At 43.6% G+C, this 16,288-nt stretch overlaps 1 protein-coding gene across 3 annotated transcripts in view; it reads right to left on the bottom strand.

Moving 5' to 3' along the window:
* MORC2 (MORC family CW-type zinc finger 2) overlaps nt 1–16,288 on the bottom strand; it is a 67,343-nt gene that overhangs the window by 15,214 nt on the left and 35,841 nt on the right. For all 3 annotated transcript variants that reach the window (XM_026859448.1, XM_026859449.1, XM_026859450.1), the window contains 6 exons: nt 15,905–16,064; nt 15,712–15,823; nt 13,911–14,036; nt 8,601–8,680; nt 3,244–3,326; nt 2,288–2,373 (listed from right to left, as the gene is read on the bottom strand). In XM_026859448.1, coding sequence (XP_026715249.1) covers nt 2,288–2,373; nt 3,244–3,326; nt 8,601–8,680; nt 13,911–14,036; nt 15,712–15,823; nt 15,905–16,064 — 647 coding nt within the window. The remainder of the gene's footprint in view (nt 1–2,287; nt 2,374–3,243; nt 3,327–8,600; nt 8,681–13,910; nt 14,037–15,711; nt 15,824–15,904; nt 16,065–16,288) is intronic.

The raw sequence follows: 16,288 nt of genomic DNA on the forward strand, positions 1-16,288 counted from the left end.
CCCCCAATCAAATTCTTAGCACTGATGTCCTTTATCCCAGTGAGGTACTTGACTTATCCTTAAGTGATTAGTTGAAGATAGTAAATTCTTTAAAATGATCAGTTGACTGTCTGCTAATATCAGATATTAAAAGAACCTGAGCTGTGCACGCGTGAGCACTGCACAATAATAATCTGCAGTCATAAGATGTAAGTCTGTCTTAACGGGCAAGCTTCTCAAAATAAGAACCTGAAATAGATTAATCTCATGTTCATTTTCTGTTTAAAGCCATCCTCTTCCCCACACATGTGTATAGGTACCCTGTAACACACCTTTCTTTAAAACAGGTGATTCTAAAACAAGTTACTAGGAAAACACCTGGAATAGTAGCTTTCAGTAATCTAAACCTTTGCTAGGAGGTGCTTTGAACACTGACAAGCATCAACAGAAGCTGGGCTAGAATGTTACCCTTTTGGTCTCAGTTCATCCAAGTGGACAACTGTGATTTGAGAATATGACTAGCTGCAGTAAAACAGCCACCTCAGGGATTATTTTTCTAACTGCTGGCAAAGGATGTAGAGCCGTAAATTCTAGTAACAATGTGCATTCACCTACAAAATGTAAAGGGCATCTCCTCATTTTTGTTGGAGAGGACAGGAAGCCAAATAATCATCCAAACCACGGAAAATTAAGTGGAGGGCCAAAAGCCCAGGATTTCATTAATAGGACTTCAGTATCAGTCCTACTCGGTTGATTTATAACCTGACCTTACTCAGGCTTTGGAAACCAGAAAGCATTTCTTTCATTGATGCACCCAATACCAGAGAAACAGCAGAAAGCTGTCCCAAGACATTCTCTATAACTTAAAGAGTTTTCTGACAGGCTACAGAAATTATTTCTTACAGAACGTTTCCTATTATAGACACAATTTTCAGGAATTTCTTCTGTTTTCTGGATAAAGTACAAGATTATGGAATCGCCTGACCCTCTGAAGTGTCTCTGATCACCAGTGACAAATGCAGGGATGCAGGGCAAGTCATACGCCTGTCCAGAGCTGGCAGAGCACCAGCAGCTCTCGCCTGGGAGTACACATGGACGAATCTGTACAGAAATCTGCACAAAAGGCCTTTTCCTCTGCTGTTCATTAGCTTCACATACATCTATTTTACTCATCATCACATATTTGAAACCTGACTAGAGATAACCTTTTGACGTATCTACAGTTGGGGTATTCTTCCAAACCACCTGGTTACATGTGCCCTATAAAACTTCTTAAGATTCAGACAGAAAGAACTGCTGAAGAAACCCTGCAATATCTCATTTTCAGCTAGTCAATAAAGGACATAAAGAAGCTATTTTCAAACAAACTTACACTCTCCAAGTTTTTTCTTTGTTGTTTAGCTTTTTAAAAAGAAAAAGTATTTTGCCCATTAGCAAGAAGGCCAGGAGACGATTCACAACATTTTACTTTGTGCACCAATGTCATCAAAACCAAGAATTAAAAGACAAGCTGTACACAGAAGCTGAAGAAAACAGCTTCTCCCAAGAGTTTCTGCATTCTTCAGATCACAGGTCTAGCACTTTTAAATTAAAGCTTTATTTATTTATAGCATCTTAAGATGTATCAGATCTATCTCTGGCAACAAGTCTGGGATAGATCTGACCTAAGCAGCCATGTAAACTAGCATGCAAAACAACTAGGTGGGAACAGAGACTTGTTACATACAAATCCCTAACTTTCTCAGACTTGGCATTTATTTTAAGAGCATTTGTTTCTGCTTATGACTTAATTTGTGAAATGCATATGACAAATTTGAAAAAAAAACCCTGTATACAGAGTGAAATATTCCTGTGAGTACATTGTTAGTGAAGTTAATTGCAACCAGAGCTAAATTAGAACAGTGTCTTGGGATTTCACAGCAGCATAACAGAACTCAGTAAGTTTTTAGAAAATATCTCTACAATGATAAAAGCCATTTCACTGTCACTTGCTAACATTTGTTTGCCTTCCTGATTCTTACCTGAAGTTGAAAAAGCAAAAGAGCTGATGTGAAAACCAGGCAACCATCTCAAAAACCAAGCCAGACCCAAAGATATCTATCAGCAAGTAAGAGGGGAAGAGCAGAAGCAACCAGAACAGCAAACTCAGTCTCCTTGGTTTAACACCCAGGGCATACAGGACACCCACAGAGATGTAAGCTTTGAGCTGAACTGCTCCCTCCACCACACAAGCAAAGTAGGAGACACATCTGAGCACATGGAATGAACAGCATGAGAAAATCAGAGCTCTGAACCACCTTGCACTCACCGCTGCTTTGCATCCTTGATCCTTTTCTTGACATCAGCCTCCCGGCGCATGGTTATTGCAGAGTTTTGGACTTGACGTAGCATAACCTGCAAACAGGCATCACACAGTAATACGGCTGCTGTGAAAATCATGAAATTAACACTTCTCTTTGGGGGGGGGATGGAAATCATAGATCTCAGAAATGTTTTAAATGTAAAGAATTAATGAACAGTGGAGAGTGACAATCAACATGTCTTTACGTTGAGATCAGCACTTGCTGCTGGGTTGTTTAAGCAGCTACAAAGTTGCTCAGAAAAAAATGTCTAAACATAACTAAATGTCTAAGGTAACTGAAACAGAGAGTAACAGAAGCAGAGAAACAGCCAGTGTACTTGGATACTACTGTTTCCATCAGATGCCACTAGGAAGTACAGTGATTTTAATCTGGTGTCACTTGCTGACTCACCTGGCATCCCCCCCACAAGCCCTCTTCCCACCCAGCAGCAGACTGGGTCTCAGCCTTGCCCCAATCCAGAGCCACAGCCCAGTGGGAAGAAGCAAACAGTCCCTCCAAAATGCTTTGGAGCCAGCTGCACAGGCAGGGAGAGGGAACAACAAAAAAGAACCCAGTTTTACTTCTGTTCAAATACCTCACATTCCCTTGGCCTCTTCTTCAGAGGCTGACATCAAACAGAGTGCATAGGGGCTGGGGGTGGCCTTCCCAGGTTGAGGGCAAGGGAATGTCAGCATGATTCCTACTTGGGCTGGAAAATACATGTAGATGTTGAAGAAACTGCAGTGGTGACAAGACCACAGAACTGTCTGAACAGTCCTGGCAACTCACCAACTGAAGTCGCCACCTGTTTAACCTACACACCAGGTGCTATCACCAGGACCAGCCAGTGCTGCTCCAAAGCCAGAGCTCTGAACTGTCCCTCACTGACTAAAACAAAGTGCTGCCAAAGCATAAGGCTCACCCTGGACTCCCGCGTGAGATCCCCTCCTAGGCGCAGCTCAAGGGCACGGGCTTTACTCTCTGCCTCACGAGCCTTCTCCTCCGCTGAAACACACAGGGACAAGGATAAGGTCAGCCATTCAGTACAGACAGTGTATGATAAGGCATTCACCTGAGGAGACCGATATCCTGAGAGCCTCTGCTGGACTGACATGTACAAAGGTACAAGGGTAACACAAAAAGGTACAAACTAAAACCTTACATACGAGAGCGCACCAACAACATGCCATGTTAAACTTGTTCAGAGGTTGCAGTCAACACCAGCACAATAGCAGGGCCAAACTCTACAAAAGCACGTTTAAAGGAAAGATCCATGAGGAAGTCTGTGAGCAAGGGGAAAGAGTATAAGGATGCAGCAGCCCAGAGGTGTGAAGGCAGAGAAAGGCTCTCACAAAAGGAAGACTGAATTCAGGCTTGAAAGAGTTACAAAGAGCTATTTTTCTTGCAGACAGGAATGAAAAAGACTACTCTCAGAAATGCTTTTATCTTTGATAACTGCTAAATTTTCCCTGAAAGACAGTCAAATCTGTGCTACCCACAAAACAGGACAAAGTGTTCCGAAAACCTACCACTACACCTGATCTCTGCACACACAGTCTACCACTTAAAGAAATTCCCCTTTTCTCTTCTCTCTCAGACTACCAACAAGACTGCCTGGCAACAGGTACACATCACCTTCGCATTGCTTAAGATTCATTCAATAAATTTATTTTTCAGCCAGGAAATCATTTACTAAAATTGAGACACAAAGTGCTTTGGCAAATTAGCACCATATACCTTGCATCAGCATGCTCTCCATCCAAAACCATGTTGGCTACAACTCTCTTGCGTTCCCTTTCAGGCCAGAAGTCTGTTCTGCTCACAGCTGTACAAGAATTCATTAAGTGAGTGATCTTCCTCTGTCCCACAGGCTATGAGGTCCACAGGGGTAAACATGGACTGGCAAGTAATATCCTGCTTGGGCAGGGAAAGTCAGACCTGCAAGCACCTAACTCAGGCACACGTGCTGTGGATGCAGCACTGACCTTGCCACAATGCTCCCCTAAGCTCACTTCTGAGCACGGAAATTCCTGAAGGAGGATGCAGTGACACTGCAGACTTCATGAACTGTAGATATTTCTAACAGAAACAGACTGGTATAAATAAAGTATGAACAGAAATGTTTATATGCAAGATGACTAGAAGAAACGATAAAGCACAGGTTAGAAGAGTGGCACATGCTGACAGGCACAGACATGATTTGTGGCACTATCGATCATATTTGAGAAGTCATGGCAGTTTGGTGAAGTTCCCGCTGACTGGAAAAGAGGAAACATAATCCCCGTTTTTGAAAAGGGAAAAAAAGAAGACCTAAGGAATTAAGGCTAGTCAGTCTCACCTCTGTGCCTGGCAAGATTATGGCATGAATCCTCTGGGAAACTATGCTAGAGCACATGGAAAATAAGGAGGTGACTAGTGACAGCCAACACGGCTTCACTAAGGGCAAATCATGCCTGACAAACTCGGTGGCCTTTTACAACGGGGTTACAAAGTTGGTGGACAACGGAAGAGAAACTGATGGCATCCACCTGGACTTGTGTGAAGCATTTGACACTGTCCTGCACAACACCCTTGTCTCTAAATTGGATTGACATGGATGTGACTGACAGACTACTCAGTGGGTAAGGAATTAGCTTACTGCAGCTCACTGTGGCTGCAAGACACCCAAACCAAGGAAACAGAACAGTGGAGGAGCGACCTTGCCTGAGATTTATGGAGGATGAGGTAAACAAGACGACAGGATGACAGGATAGAACTGGCTCCTAGAGAGTACCAAGAGTACCAAGCACTTCTCCAAAAGGCATGTCCTGGTTCAGCCAGGATAGAGTAAAGTTTTCCCCAGCAGAGAGAGAGAGGGAAGGGATCTCCAGCCGGGTTATTCATACCATGATGATGTCAGGTCCAGGGGCGGAGCCTTTTCACTTTCGCTTCTGGTGTTGGTTTTTGCCATACACGCGGCGGGTTTGCTCCTTGACCATTTAGCGGTATCTCTCTGTATATCTTTTGTCTTGTTCACTGTTATTGCTGTTTATTGTTGTTACCATTGATACTGTTGTTATTCAGATTGTTCTATCACTCTGTTATATTAAATTTCTTGTTATTTTAGCCGGGGTCTGTGTCTAACTTCCAGCCCAACTGGCGTGGGTGGGGGAGAGGCAACAGCCACGTGCTCTCTCATCCCGACACGAATTAAACCTTGCACAAGGCAGCACTCAGTTGCCAGCTAGAAGGAATCCAGATGCTGTAGCCAGTGTTTGATAGTTGGTATCCAACATCCTCCAGGCCCTGCTCAGCATTACTTGAAAAAATGCACAGTTTCGGTGTGTGCAGATATGGGAATGCAAATGAACACACTCAACTTAGACCATTACAATAAAAATAATCTTTCCCTTCTATGTAGGGTTACATTGAGTTTGATTCCACTAATTCCCAAAGAAGCATGCTCTGAGGTTCACTGCAGCTTTCCAAGCAACTCAGGGCAGAACTGCACTGTGTAACAGACTTCATCATCAAGGGACAGCTTGACTAAACATGAAAACACAGGAGTCTGGAGACTGCTCAAACACTTGGTCCATTTAAGTCAAAGCCTGTATGGGAGGAGCTGGTGGGCTAAATGCAACTGTGTCTAGAGGGAAGAACACAGTAGTAACCCATAAGGGCACAGGTCAGATGTGACTCGTTAACACAAGGACAACTAAGAAGGCAGGGCTGACAGGGAACCACTCAGATACAAGTCTGAGGGATGAGGCCCTAATGAGCAAAAATGCACACCCTAAGCAGGACAGCAAGCATACAGCAGCTAGAATCCACATTCCTCCCAGGGGATAAAAGGCACAGCATACCCATGTGCTGCCAAGCAAGTCACTGGACATACAAAAATACTCCGGACTAATGCCCAGTGCAGAACACAGCTGCTAATGACTTTCAGTATTAGACAGACACCCACATAATTCCTAACCTTTTCTGTTTCTTTGCTTTTCCGACTTTCTAAGACGATTTCTTGAAACCAGACCATGACCATACTGAGATGCCCCAAAGCAGTATTCAATCTTGGTTCAGAAATACACAGAAAGCAGCTGATGGTCTCTCACAGCTACCTCGGTCAGGAATGGTACCTTTTTCCCGGGTGCATCTGCTCACTGAGGGATCTGGATGCCACAGCTTACTAATGAGCCATGAAGTCATTTCTCAGAGAATGAAGACTGCCTTTCCCTCATCTTAAATATATGTATCAACTTCACTCTTAAGCTGTGACTCTTTCTGGATATGCCAAAGCCATGACACCAATAGTCAGAGCTGCCTCTATGTCTTTTTTTCCTTCTTCCTCTGCAGCTGTTTTTCAGTTATAAGTTTTGGTTCAGCAAGCTCATAAGCTGTTTGCAGACACTCATCAATCCCACAAAAGAGCTCTACGGTAGGATGGATTTCAACACATCTCTGGCAAGCAGCCATGACATACTGAACTGCAGTTAGCTCAGCTGAGGCCCACTGTTTCACACAAGGCAAACCTAGTTCTAAAAGAGAAAACTGCAAATCATTCCCTGGTGAAGATCCCTCCTAAGAGTGGTGTCCATCCTCAAGAGAAAGCATATGCTAGAGATGAGAAGTTAATCTTTTCTAGCAACAGCAGAACAAGAAGCAAATACATGAGATCTGTGCCGTTGAAGCTGAAGTTAACGTAACAAGAATGTTTTCGTCCTGAAGGCTTCCCGTGGTCAAACCTTGCTGAAAACAGTCTGAAGTCTGCCGTGAGTTTTCACCACCATGTTCAAAGCCCTTTGTTCAGCACCCACTTCACCACCAGAGGCTGTGAGTTAAATGTGGTGATGAAAATCCGTTTACATTTCTGTGCCAGTGGTATCTGTTCTTAGCACTAGGACACAAATGGCATTATTTTTGAGTGTCAAGACACTAAAGCTCACCTTTTAAACATCATGAAAGCCTCACAGACTGCAGCAAGAAGAAGCCTCTCTAAATCACCTTCTTGAAAGGTAATGCAAGTTTGTGCTGAACACCTGCTTTGGCTAGAAGAATCAGTCTAAAAAATAAATTCATCTACGAGGATTGAGGTGCAGGATAAAATCTGCTTGAATGTCATAGTTTCAAGTCTATCTTGTCAGGTTGTACTTTATAAAGAAGGAATAGCGATCACAGCAATTTACAGTATTTCACTTTGCTGCTTTGCTTTGGGCAGGGTCAAAATCATGCTGCCCTTAATGACTGCACAGGCTGAATGTGTCATCATCACTTCTCACACACACAGACACACACAGACACACACAGACACACACAGAGACACACACACACAGAGACACACACACACAGACAGACACACACAGACAGACACACACAGACAGACACACACAGACAGACACACACACAGACAGACACACACACAGACAGACACACACACAGACAGACACACACACAGACAGACACACACACACAGACAGACACACACACACAGACAGACACACACGTACGTGCCCAGAGCAGCTCTTACACAGGGAAAAAGGACACAGGTCTCTGATTTATGAAGTTGATTTATGAAACATACCACAAGATATAGGTCAATGTCTTACAACTTCCAAGACTCCTCCCTATGGCATTACCCCATCAGGGGTTAGGGAGACTGTTTTGTACGTTAAATTAATGCAAATTTAATGAAATTATATGGTATAGTTATATACTTATGCAATTTTTGTATGTTGAACACCCAGTAATGTCAAATTGGATTTCTCCCGAGGACTACAGGATGTAATAGCAAAGAAAGACTAGATGGACCAAAAGTGTATCTTGAAGGGGAAAAAAAAACCCTAAGAAACAAACCAGGATGCCCTTGTACACCCACAACAATCACTTTACATCATGTGACAGAATAAAAATCTATTTTTTTGAACAACTGTCTCAACAGGGAAGGAGCAGAAGGAGAAAAGAACCAAAAGGTAATGATATGCAGACAGTGAGAGCAGAACTGGGGGGTAAGGGGCAGCAGCACAGCCAGGCTTCAGATGGAGCAAGGGCAGACAGCTGGGTTATTCAAGGGTTATTCTGTACCTGTATTCCCTAGAGGAATTGGTCTTGGGGAACAACTATGTTCCTTCTGTTGCATGGAAGTAGGTCTGCGTCATCTGTAGTCGGTGTTATAACTAATTTCCTGAGCAACCATAATGATCACAGAAGCAAGCAATTTCAGGTTATATCCAGCAAGGCAGTCTCTTTTCAGTCCTCTCCTTCGCTACAGCAAAATCATGATGCATGCATACCTCCAAGACTCACCTATCCTTGCCATGTGCTCTGCTTTCTTCACCTCTTGCTCTGCACGGGTCTTGAAACGGTTTGAAGTATATTTGTACATCCTGTGACAATCGACACATTAATAAGCAAACTCAGCAGTAAGGTCAAACCAAGATTTCAGCATTGTATGAAAGAATAAGGTCTCCACATACTACTTTACTATTCTCAATAGACTCAATAAATGGAAAAGGAGGTTTACATGTCAGGAACAGGGCATTTTTGGATGCAGCTAGGCAAAAACTTTTAAAAGCTTTAGTAGTAGCTGCAACCACAATATCCCTTTCCGAATTAGCCAGTGGGGGAGGAATATATCCATGTTCCTGGAAGAAACCGCAAGGTTTAGAGGGGTAACTTCTTCAGAAGCAGAAAGGAGTAATGAATATATATAGAAAGCTTCTCAAAAAACTCCCATTACAGATAAATAATCCTTCCTTTCTCCTGCAAACAGCTGTCCACAGGTACAGGCTGAGAGAGCCCATCTCCATACAGGGCTAGCTCAAAGCCTCTAAGTGGCAGAGCAACTCTCTGAATGGAGCTTCAAGTTTCAACTCTGAAGTTTTAGGACATTTCTGGATGTTACACATCTAACTCACAACCTTGTGAGTTGCTTGAGATGCAGTGGCTTGTTTCACCTTTCCTGTCATAACATGCCAAATGCAGATCACAATCTGACAAACTAATGCAGAGTGAAAGAGGCAGGCATGTATAAGAGGCAGAGGCTCATGCGTGTCACCTCTTTGCAGAGGCACGTAATTGGGGAAGAGATGACATCAAGAAGGTTGATCAGAGCCTGCAGGAACTCAATCCACCTTAAGACACAAGGTTGTTCATGTACTGAGAGGAAAAATCCCATCCCAAATAACTTTTACAGAAAAATAAACCTCTCCAGCATTTAGCCAATGCAAAAGCTAATAGAAACACTGTTTTTACAGAGGCAGAAAGACAGACGGACATAAGGCTTGATTGATCAACTCAATGTAGAACAAACCACACTTAGATCCCAATGAGACACAAGATCCTCCCAAATGGCAGATAATCTTTCAAGATCCATGAGAAATCACCTTGCACAGACGAAAAATTTCACTTAGATATGTTTCTCTGTGTGAGCACACAGGGATGTCGATACTGATGTCAGAAAGTCACATCAACAGAAATATCTTGTTCCTAAATCCAGAAAATTCATACCACAAGCACAGTCCACTTAAATACAATCCTGCATTTACTAAAGTAATTTTCTGTTATTCATAAGGATCTCACTGGGGAAAAAGCAGGCAGGTGTTAACTCTTCCAGAAATCACCCAATAACCATGTTAGAAGAGGCAGAATCAGGTTTCTGATGGCACCATCTCCTCAAATCTACTTAAGGATGATTAAAGCCACCTGGGGCTGAGAGAGAGAACACATTCTGAAAACCGCTTTCAACGTGCTGGCATAATTAAGATTACCTCATCCACATCCCACCTGACTTTCCTGAGGGGTGGGGAAAGGGCAAAAAAGCAGGGTGAAGCTGAATTAACACACCCAGCTCATAAGGTAGGGCAGTACCTGAAGGGGACCCTACAGAGAGCACCCCTTTGCAACAGGATGCAGCATGAGCAATTGCAGGGTATAGGCACTGTGAGTGATCACTGTGTGCACCTTCCTGTTTCACTTTGTTTTCCAACACCAAATTACTTCAGTCAGAGACAGTGGTCTGGAACTGTGTATCCTAGCAAAGATGTACAGAAACAGGTCAGACAGACAAGAAGTCTGAAGGACACAATAGTAGAACATACTCTCCCAGTTTCGAGATGTTCATTATGACTGCCTTGGAGTGCCCTTGTGAAGGAACACCCTTGCACTTACTTGGGCTGGGTACTTCTATCTGCACAGCCCATGCTGCTAAACAAGCTGAAGTAACTGTTGTTATTGAGGGAGGGGACAGATGGAAGCAATCCTGCAGGAGCCACAAGCCATTCCCAGGGAGGCTGGTACTGTGGTATCACACCTGCAAACACTGGTGAAGAATCTGCACAAAACCAGCCCGCCCCTGCCACTGGGACATTACAGGCTCCAGAAAGGTATGGAAAAGCCTCTACCCACAGAACCACAGCTTTCAAAAAGGCCGACGACAAAAGAAAGTGTGTGCCAAGCTCAGGAATCAAATTGTTATTCCTGACAAGGAAGGGTGCAACAGCTGCAAACCCTCTGTTTTCAGTAAAGGCACATAAATATCCTAAGGTCTATGATAAATTTCCATTCTTTGTTCTCTAACACCAACATACTAACCTGCAGACAAGCTACTGTACAAGCTTTTCCTTCAGAGATAAGGCAGTCTGACTTACAGCCCTACTGCAGGAAGGCAGCCACCACCTCCCCAAGGCAATCCTCCCCAGCAGAGCCTGGAAGCAGGGCTGTACCTCCCAATGCCCAACATCAGGCATGGAAGCATCACGTCAAACAGAAAGACACCTGGCCCAAGTTCACCAAGAAGTATGTAAAAAGACAGCAATCAGGAATCATTTGTCAGCTCACCATCAGGTAACAACCTGTCCCTGGCATGTCAGGCTGGTTTACAACAGACTTTCTTATAAAAACAGCAATGTGGATGGACAGAGATGTCTCCAGACTGACAGAGGAATGGCATTCCCTCACGATAGTTCACTCACCTTTATCAGAAGGATATGAATAAAACTAATACCTGTTTAGGCTCAGGTATCATGACACTTCCCTAAAGACTAGCAGAGAACCCTTAAGTATGTACCACACACAGTGCACCACATACTTGGGCTGTGTGGCAGGAGAACCTTTACTCCCCTTTATCACATCCTTTTGCCAGAACAGGAGAATTGAACAGTTACCTGGCCTAAGCTACTGAAGCTCTGCAAAAACCAGCTATGCTAAAGAGTTGAGCACTGCTGATGCATCAACTGCCCTTAATGGTGGTACACTTCCCCCATGCGCCTCTATACAAACTGGAGACCCTGTACAAGTGCAGGGGAGCGGGGTTACCCTGCAGAGCACTCAAAGCCCAGTAGCTACATGGGAACACAAGAGCTCTGGCTCCAACTCCAAAAGGAAAACCCAGTGCATAGGCAACCTTCTTCAGCAGGTTCAGGGAGGAAAAAAGAAAAAGTCACCTATAGCTGTAAAAGCAGAGTAACTCCACTCTCAGAAAGGACTCATTTACTGGTTTTCCTTCAGGAAATAGCCACCCAGAGCAGACTAAGCTCTACTCAGGTGCCTGAAAGTAAAAGACTTAGTTTCCACAATCTGTCCAGGGCACAGTGTTGTCACCTACCCCAAGGGCTCTCAGGACCCACGGTGAAGGCTTCAGTGACTTGTCCCGATGGCCATGTAGCTTCTGGAGTCCAAATCTGGCACCAGGAGTTTAAGACCAGAGGGAAGCAGTCTGGACACTCTCCAGAAAAACCTGGTAAGGCTATAATAATTGCCCCAAGTCCACGATGATCTACACTGTGCTCTACAGGAAGGCCTTGTTTGCACAGTCTCTACTAGTCTGTTGCAGGAGTGGGGATTTTAAATTAAGTGTCTTCACAGTGTTGGTGAATTTTTACTGGCCCACCACCATAAGCAGATCTACAAGGAGTCTGCAAAGATGCAACACAAGCAGATCCTGTGAGCTTCAACATGCGGCACCTTAGCCCAGCACCAGCTCCATTTACCATAACTGGCCCCTGAGCACCTGGCATTACACCATTGTTAGGAGACAATACTGCAGCATTTCTGATCTCATCAGCCAATGTAACCCATTCTGTGATTCAACCTTCATGCCCTCCATGCCAAATCATTCCTTGGTCACGAATTACCATTGCTGAGCAGTCACAACTTTCATTTCCCCTTTGACAGCTGCAACTATTCCTCAAGAACAATGAAAAGCAGATACAGAATTGGTGATAGGGACCCAGAAGAGCTGCTGTCTAAACTGCCTAAAAACACAGTCTCTATTCAACAGAAAAGAGTCTTATGGTATAGAACAAAATTCTCGTGTTCCTCCCCAGACACTGACTACTGACCACTTGAAAAAGACGACAATGAGGCAGATTAACATCTGGGGTGACCCGGTCTGTGTTATATTATCATGAAAATGCTAGCACCATCCCATAGCGATGACATCTTGTCTTTTGAGTTTTGCAGGAAGCTGCTCTCTGATGGGAAAACCTGCGCCCTCCTCCTCTGCTTTCTCTCCACAGTACTTTTGTTAGACTGCAACACAAGGCACTCACATGTAGGTAAGACACAGTCAGAAATTCAGAGACTCTCTACCCAGCAAATCAGGATTTACAGTGGCAAGTCAAGCTGCACCTACCAACTGCCTTCTACAAATGACTGGCTTGGTCAACATGGGGAGAGCACTGGATGTAATCTCCCTTGACCTCAGTCGAGTTTCTGATACCATTTTACACATTTTCATTTAAGAAGCTGAGGAAGTACAAGCTTGACACAGACCATGCTGTAAGTTGAAAACTGGCCAGGCTCTCAGGACAGCAGTCAACGGCATGCCATCAGATTGCAGTTAGTGGAAGTACCCAACAGGCTGATAGGGGACCCATACTAATGAAACGCTACTGCAATCCAAAATGCTGTATTGAACCCATCTGAAAATACTCTATAAAAATTACTACTATTTTATTAAGACATATTAAGGTATCTAGCATAAAGTCTGTGTGCTCCCAGGGACAGAAGAACACTACTTGCCTCGAGCAGACTTAAATAGATGTTTTCCTTTCAACTTCCATCCTTATAACATTTTCCAGTTCCTGTTAAGCCACTTGGCAGCAAACCTCAGCTCACTTTCAAATTTTTGTTTAGGGGAATTTAAAAGCAAGATTGGGAAAAGTATTTCCCAATCTCTATTCAAACCTAGATCAGCTACATATAAGTTAATTTTCAAAGCAACTGTTTTAAAGTTCTCCATCTAGTTTCTTTTCAGTAATAATTCTAGATAACACCTACCATATGTACTTCCTTGTCCTACTTTAAAAAAAGCAGTTACCCAACAGTTTTGTATGGATATGGCATTTTGAATGGCCAGTATCTTTATCTCTCCATTTGCTCTGAAAGGAAGCTAAACAACACAAATTGCACATGCAATTTTCAAAGGCATGAGATTCTCTACCACCTAGCTCTTTCTCCATGATGTGAATACTACATCCCATTCTCTTACAATCTGTTTCTGTGGCTTTAACATGGAATTACACTGGATACACCTGGAGAGCAAAATGCTAAACGTTTTCTGTAAGGCAACTCCAAAGGTCCCACACATCTGCAAATTTTGTGTCCAACACTGACCTTGGCTTGTACAGGCAGCATGAAAGTCGTTTGGTTTGTACTTTGTGTCCATTTATGAAGATCCTCATTCTGGGATCAATATAAAGCACAGCAGCATAGGCACGGAAGGAGCGGCGCTCGGGCTTTCTGCAAGAGAGGGATGCTTACAGAGATGGAGCAGTTAGTTCAGCATTTCCTTGTAGGACTACAGGCAAACATTCTCCTGGTCTGCTCCATCAATTCACCCCCTGAGTAATCAAGTGTCTCTTTAGTCAGTGCTCATCTTGGAGTCTCTTTCAGTCTGGATTCCGCTTCCTCTTTTCTTCAGTTTTTTCCCCTTCATTCCCCTCCAATTGAGAAGAGCAACTACATACTACTGTCACAGAGCCTCCTCCTCTATCCAAACCAAATGAAGAAGTTTCTCCACAGACAAGACTTGTTAAGATTCTCATTTCCCAATAAACTGCTACCTAGGAGCCAAGGGTCCAATAGAAGCACCTCCCCACACTGGTCTGCACTACCCCCCATGTATTTTAAGCACCTATGCCAGGATTCACATCTCATGCAACTGTAAATATTATTTCAGCTCATCCACTTCAAAACATGTCAAAATATGCTTTCTTCAGCAAGAAAGCTAGGCAAAAGAAAAGGTCTTTCTATTTTAATTACAATGCAGCTACATTAAGTGAGGCTTTTCTTTTAAACTTTTTCTACCTGTCTTCTACAGAGATTTTCTGTTGAGCTGTATATTTTAAATACTGTTACAAAACAGTGATGCACATATTACTGTAGCTTGAAAAGGATGTTTTGAATACAGATGGATAATAAAGGTCAGACCTATAAACTGGACTATTTAAAACTAAGGGTGTACCCCACTTGCTAGTGAATTCTCTTTACCATCTGGTTAGTTGGGAGTATGCTCTAACAGAAACTGCACTGATCACACACAGAAATGGTATCACAAGGTCAGGAGGAAGAAGCTCCTTCCAGTGATCAGTGGTAATTCCAAAAGCAGGCATTAAAAAAACTTGAGAAGCACACTAAACCCCTGGAGGTCCCCAAGGAGTATGCTGCACCTGTGTACTCAATAACATCAACCTCATACATACAGAAATTGCTAGGTTTTCAGTGCTTCTATGGGAAATTCGAGGGAAGCAGGTACTCTCATTAAAAACATAAAGCTTGCTAGATGTGCCCATGAAGGTTTGGGGTTTAACCAAGCATTTGGCTCAGTTCATCTCAGTTTTTCCTTTTCAGGCTACAAGGGAACAACTCGGCAGTCAGCTCTCCCTGAAGAAGGTCCTCTAAGTGCATCCTTTCTCCCCTGCAGGGAAGTCCAGGAGCTGTTCCTGCTCCCAGAAAGATGTGGTGATATACCCCCACCTGTACTCAACCATACCTTTTGCTTGGGGAGGCTGATTTGCACGGCACCCTGCATGTTTCAAGGGTTCATTTAATCACAAAACTGAACATCAGTTTGAAAGCAGCACAGACTCACAACTAGCTGTCATTCTGACAAAAACATCTTTGAGTGCAGAAAATTAAGCCTATTAAGGGTCCTTTGTTTTAAGGTGCCTAAATAAAGGCATCAAGTTTGCTGCTTTGACTAAGCTGAGACAGGCCAATGCAGGCAAACGCACAACCATAACACCCACGGGCCATGTACATGTGTGAACTCCAAACTGCTAAAGAACAAAATATCATTTAAATTTTCCAATTCACCATAGAAAGAGAAGCTTTTAAAAAACGCATGCACACAATATATAGCCAAACCCTACACATAAGCTGATCAGAGCCCAAGGGCCTGTAACATCACACTTACGTTCCTTCTGGTGGTGTTTCTGCCATCTGAATGTCTCGGGGGTCAGAAGTCACATCCAGCTCTGGCTCTCCATTATCCATTAGTTTGAGGTTAAAGATGATCACCAGGGTGCCTGAGCAAGGAACAAGTTGATCAGTTGAATCCCAGCCAAACCCCAAATACCTTGTCTGTGACCAGCACTGTCCATACTTACCTTTCTCACCACAGATCTTATTAAACTGCTCCATCACTTCCTGTTCTGATTTGAAAGGGGAATACTTGTAAATTAGCTCTGTCTCAATAGCAAACTTCTCCATGTTGTCAGTCACAGGCTCCCGGCTTCGTGTGTTCCAGGTGGGCAGGGGAACAATGACCTGCAAATCACATCGTACTAAGATGGACTCAGGTTCACCCCCTCCAGTCAGCCCCTTCCTGCAGGTCATGGCCAAACAACATACCCCTTTCAACAGCCCCCTAAGTCACTGCAAGAGCTCTTTCTAGCTTTTCAGTGGTTTGCACATCTGTCAATGCTCAAGGACCCCTCTTTGCCAGCCTCTGAGTTGCCTTCCTACAACATCTAGTCTTAGACTGAACCATT

This window comes from Athene cunicularia (genome assembly GCF_003259725.1).
Source record: "Athene cunicularia isolate RWA chromosome 15 unlocalized genomic scaffold, athCun1 chr15_part1, whole genome shotgun sequence".
NCBI classification, from domain to species: Eukaryota; Metazoa; Chordata; class Aves; order Strigiformes; family Strigidae; genus Athene; species Athene cunicularia.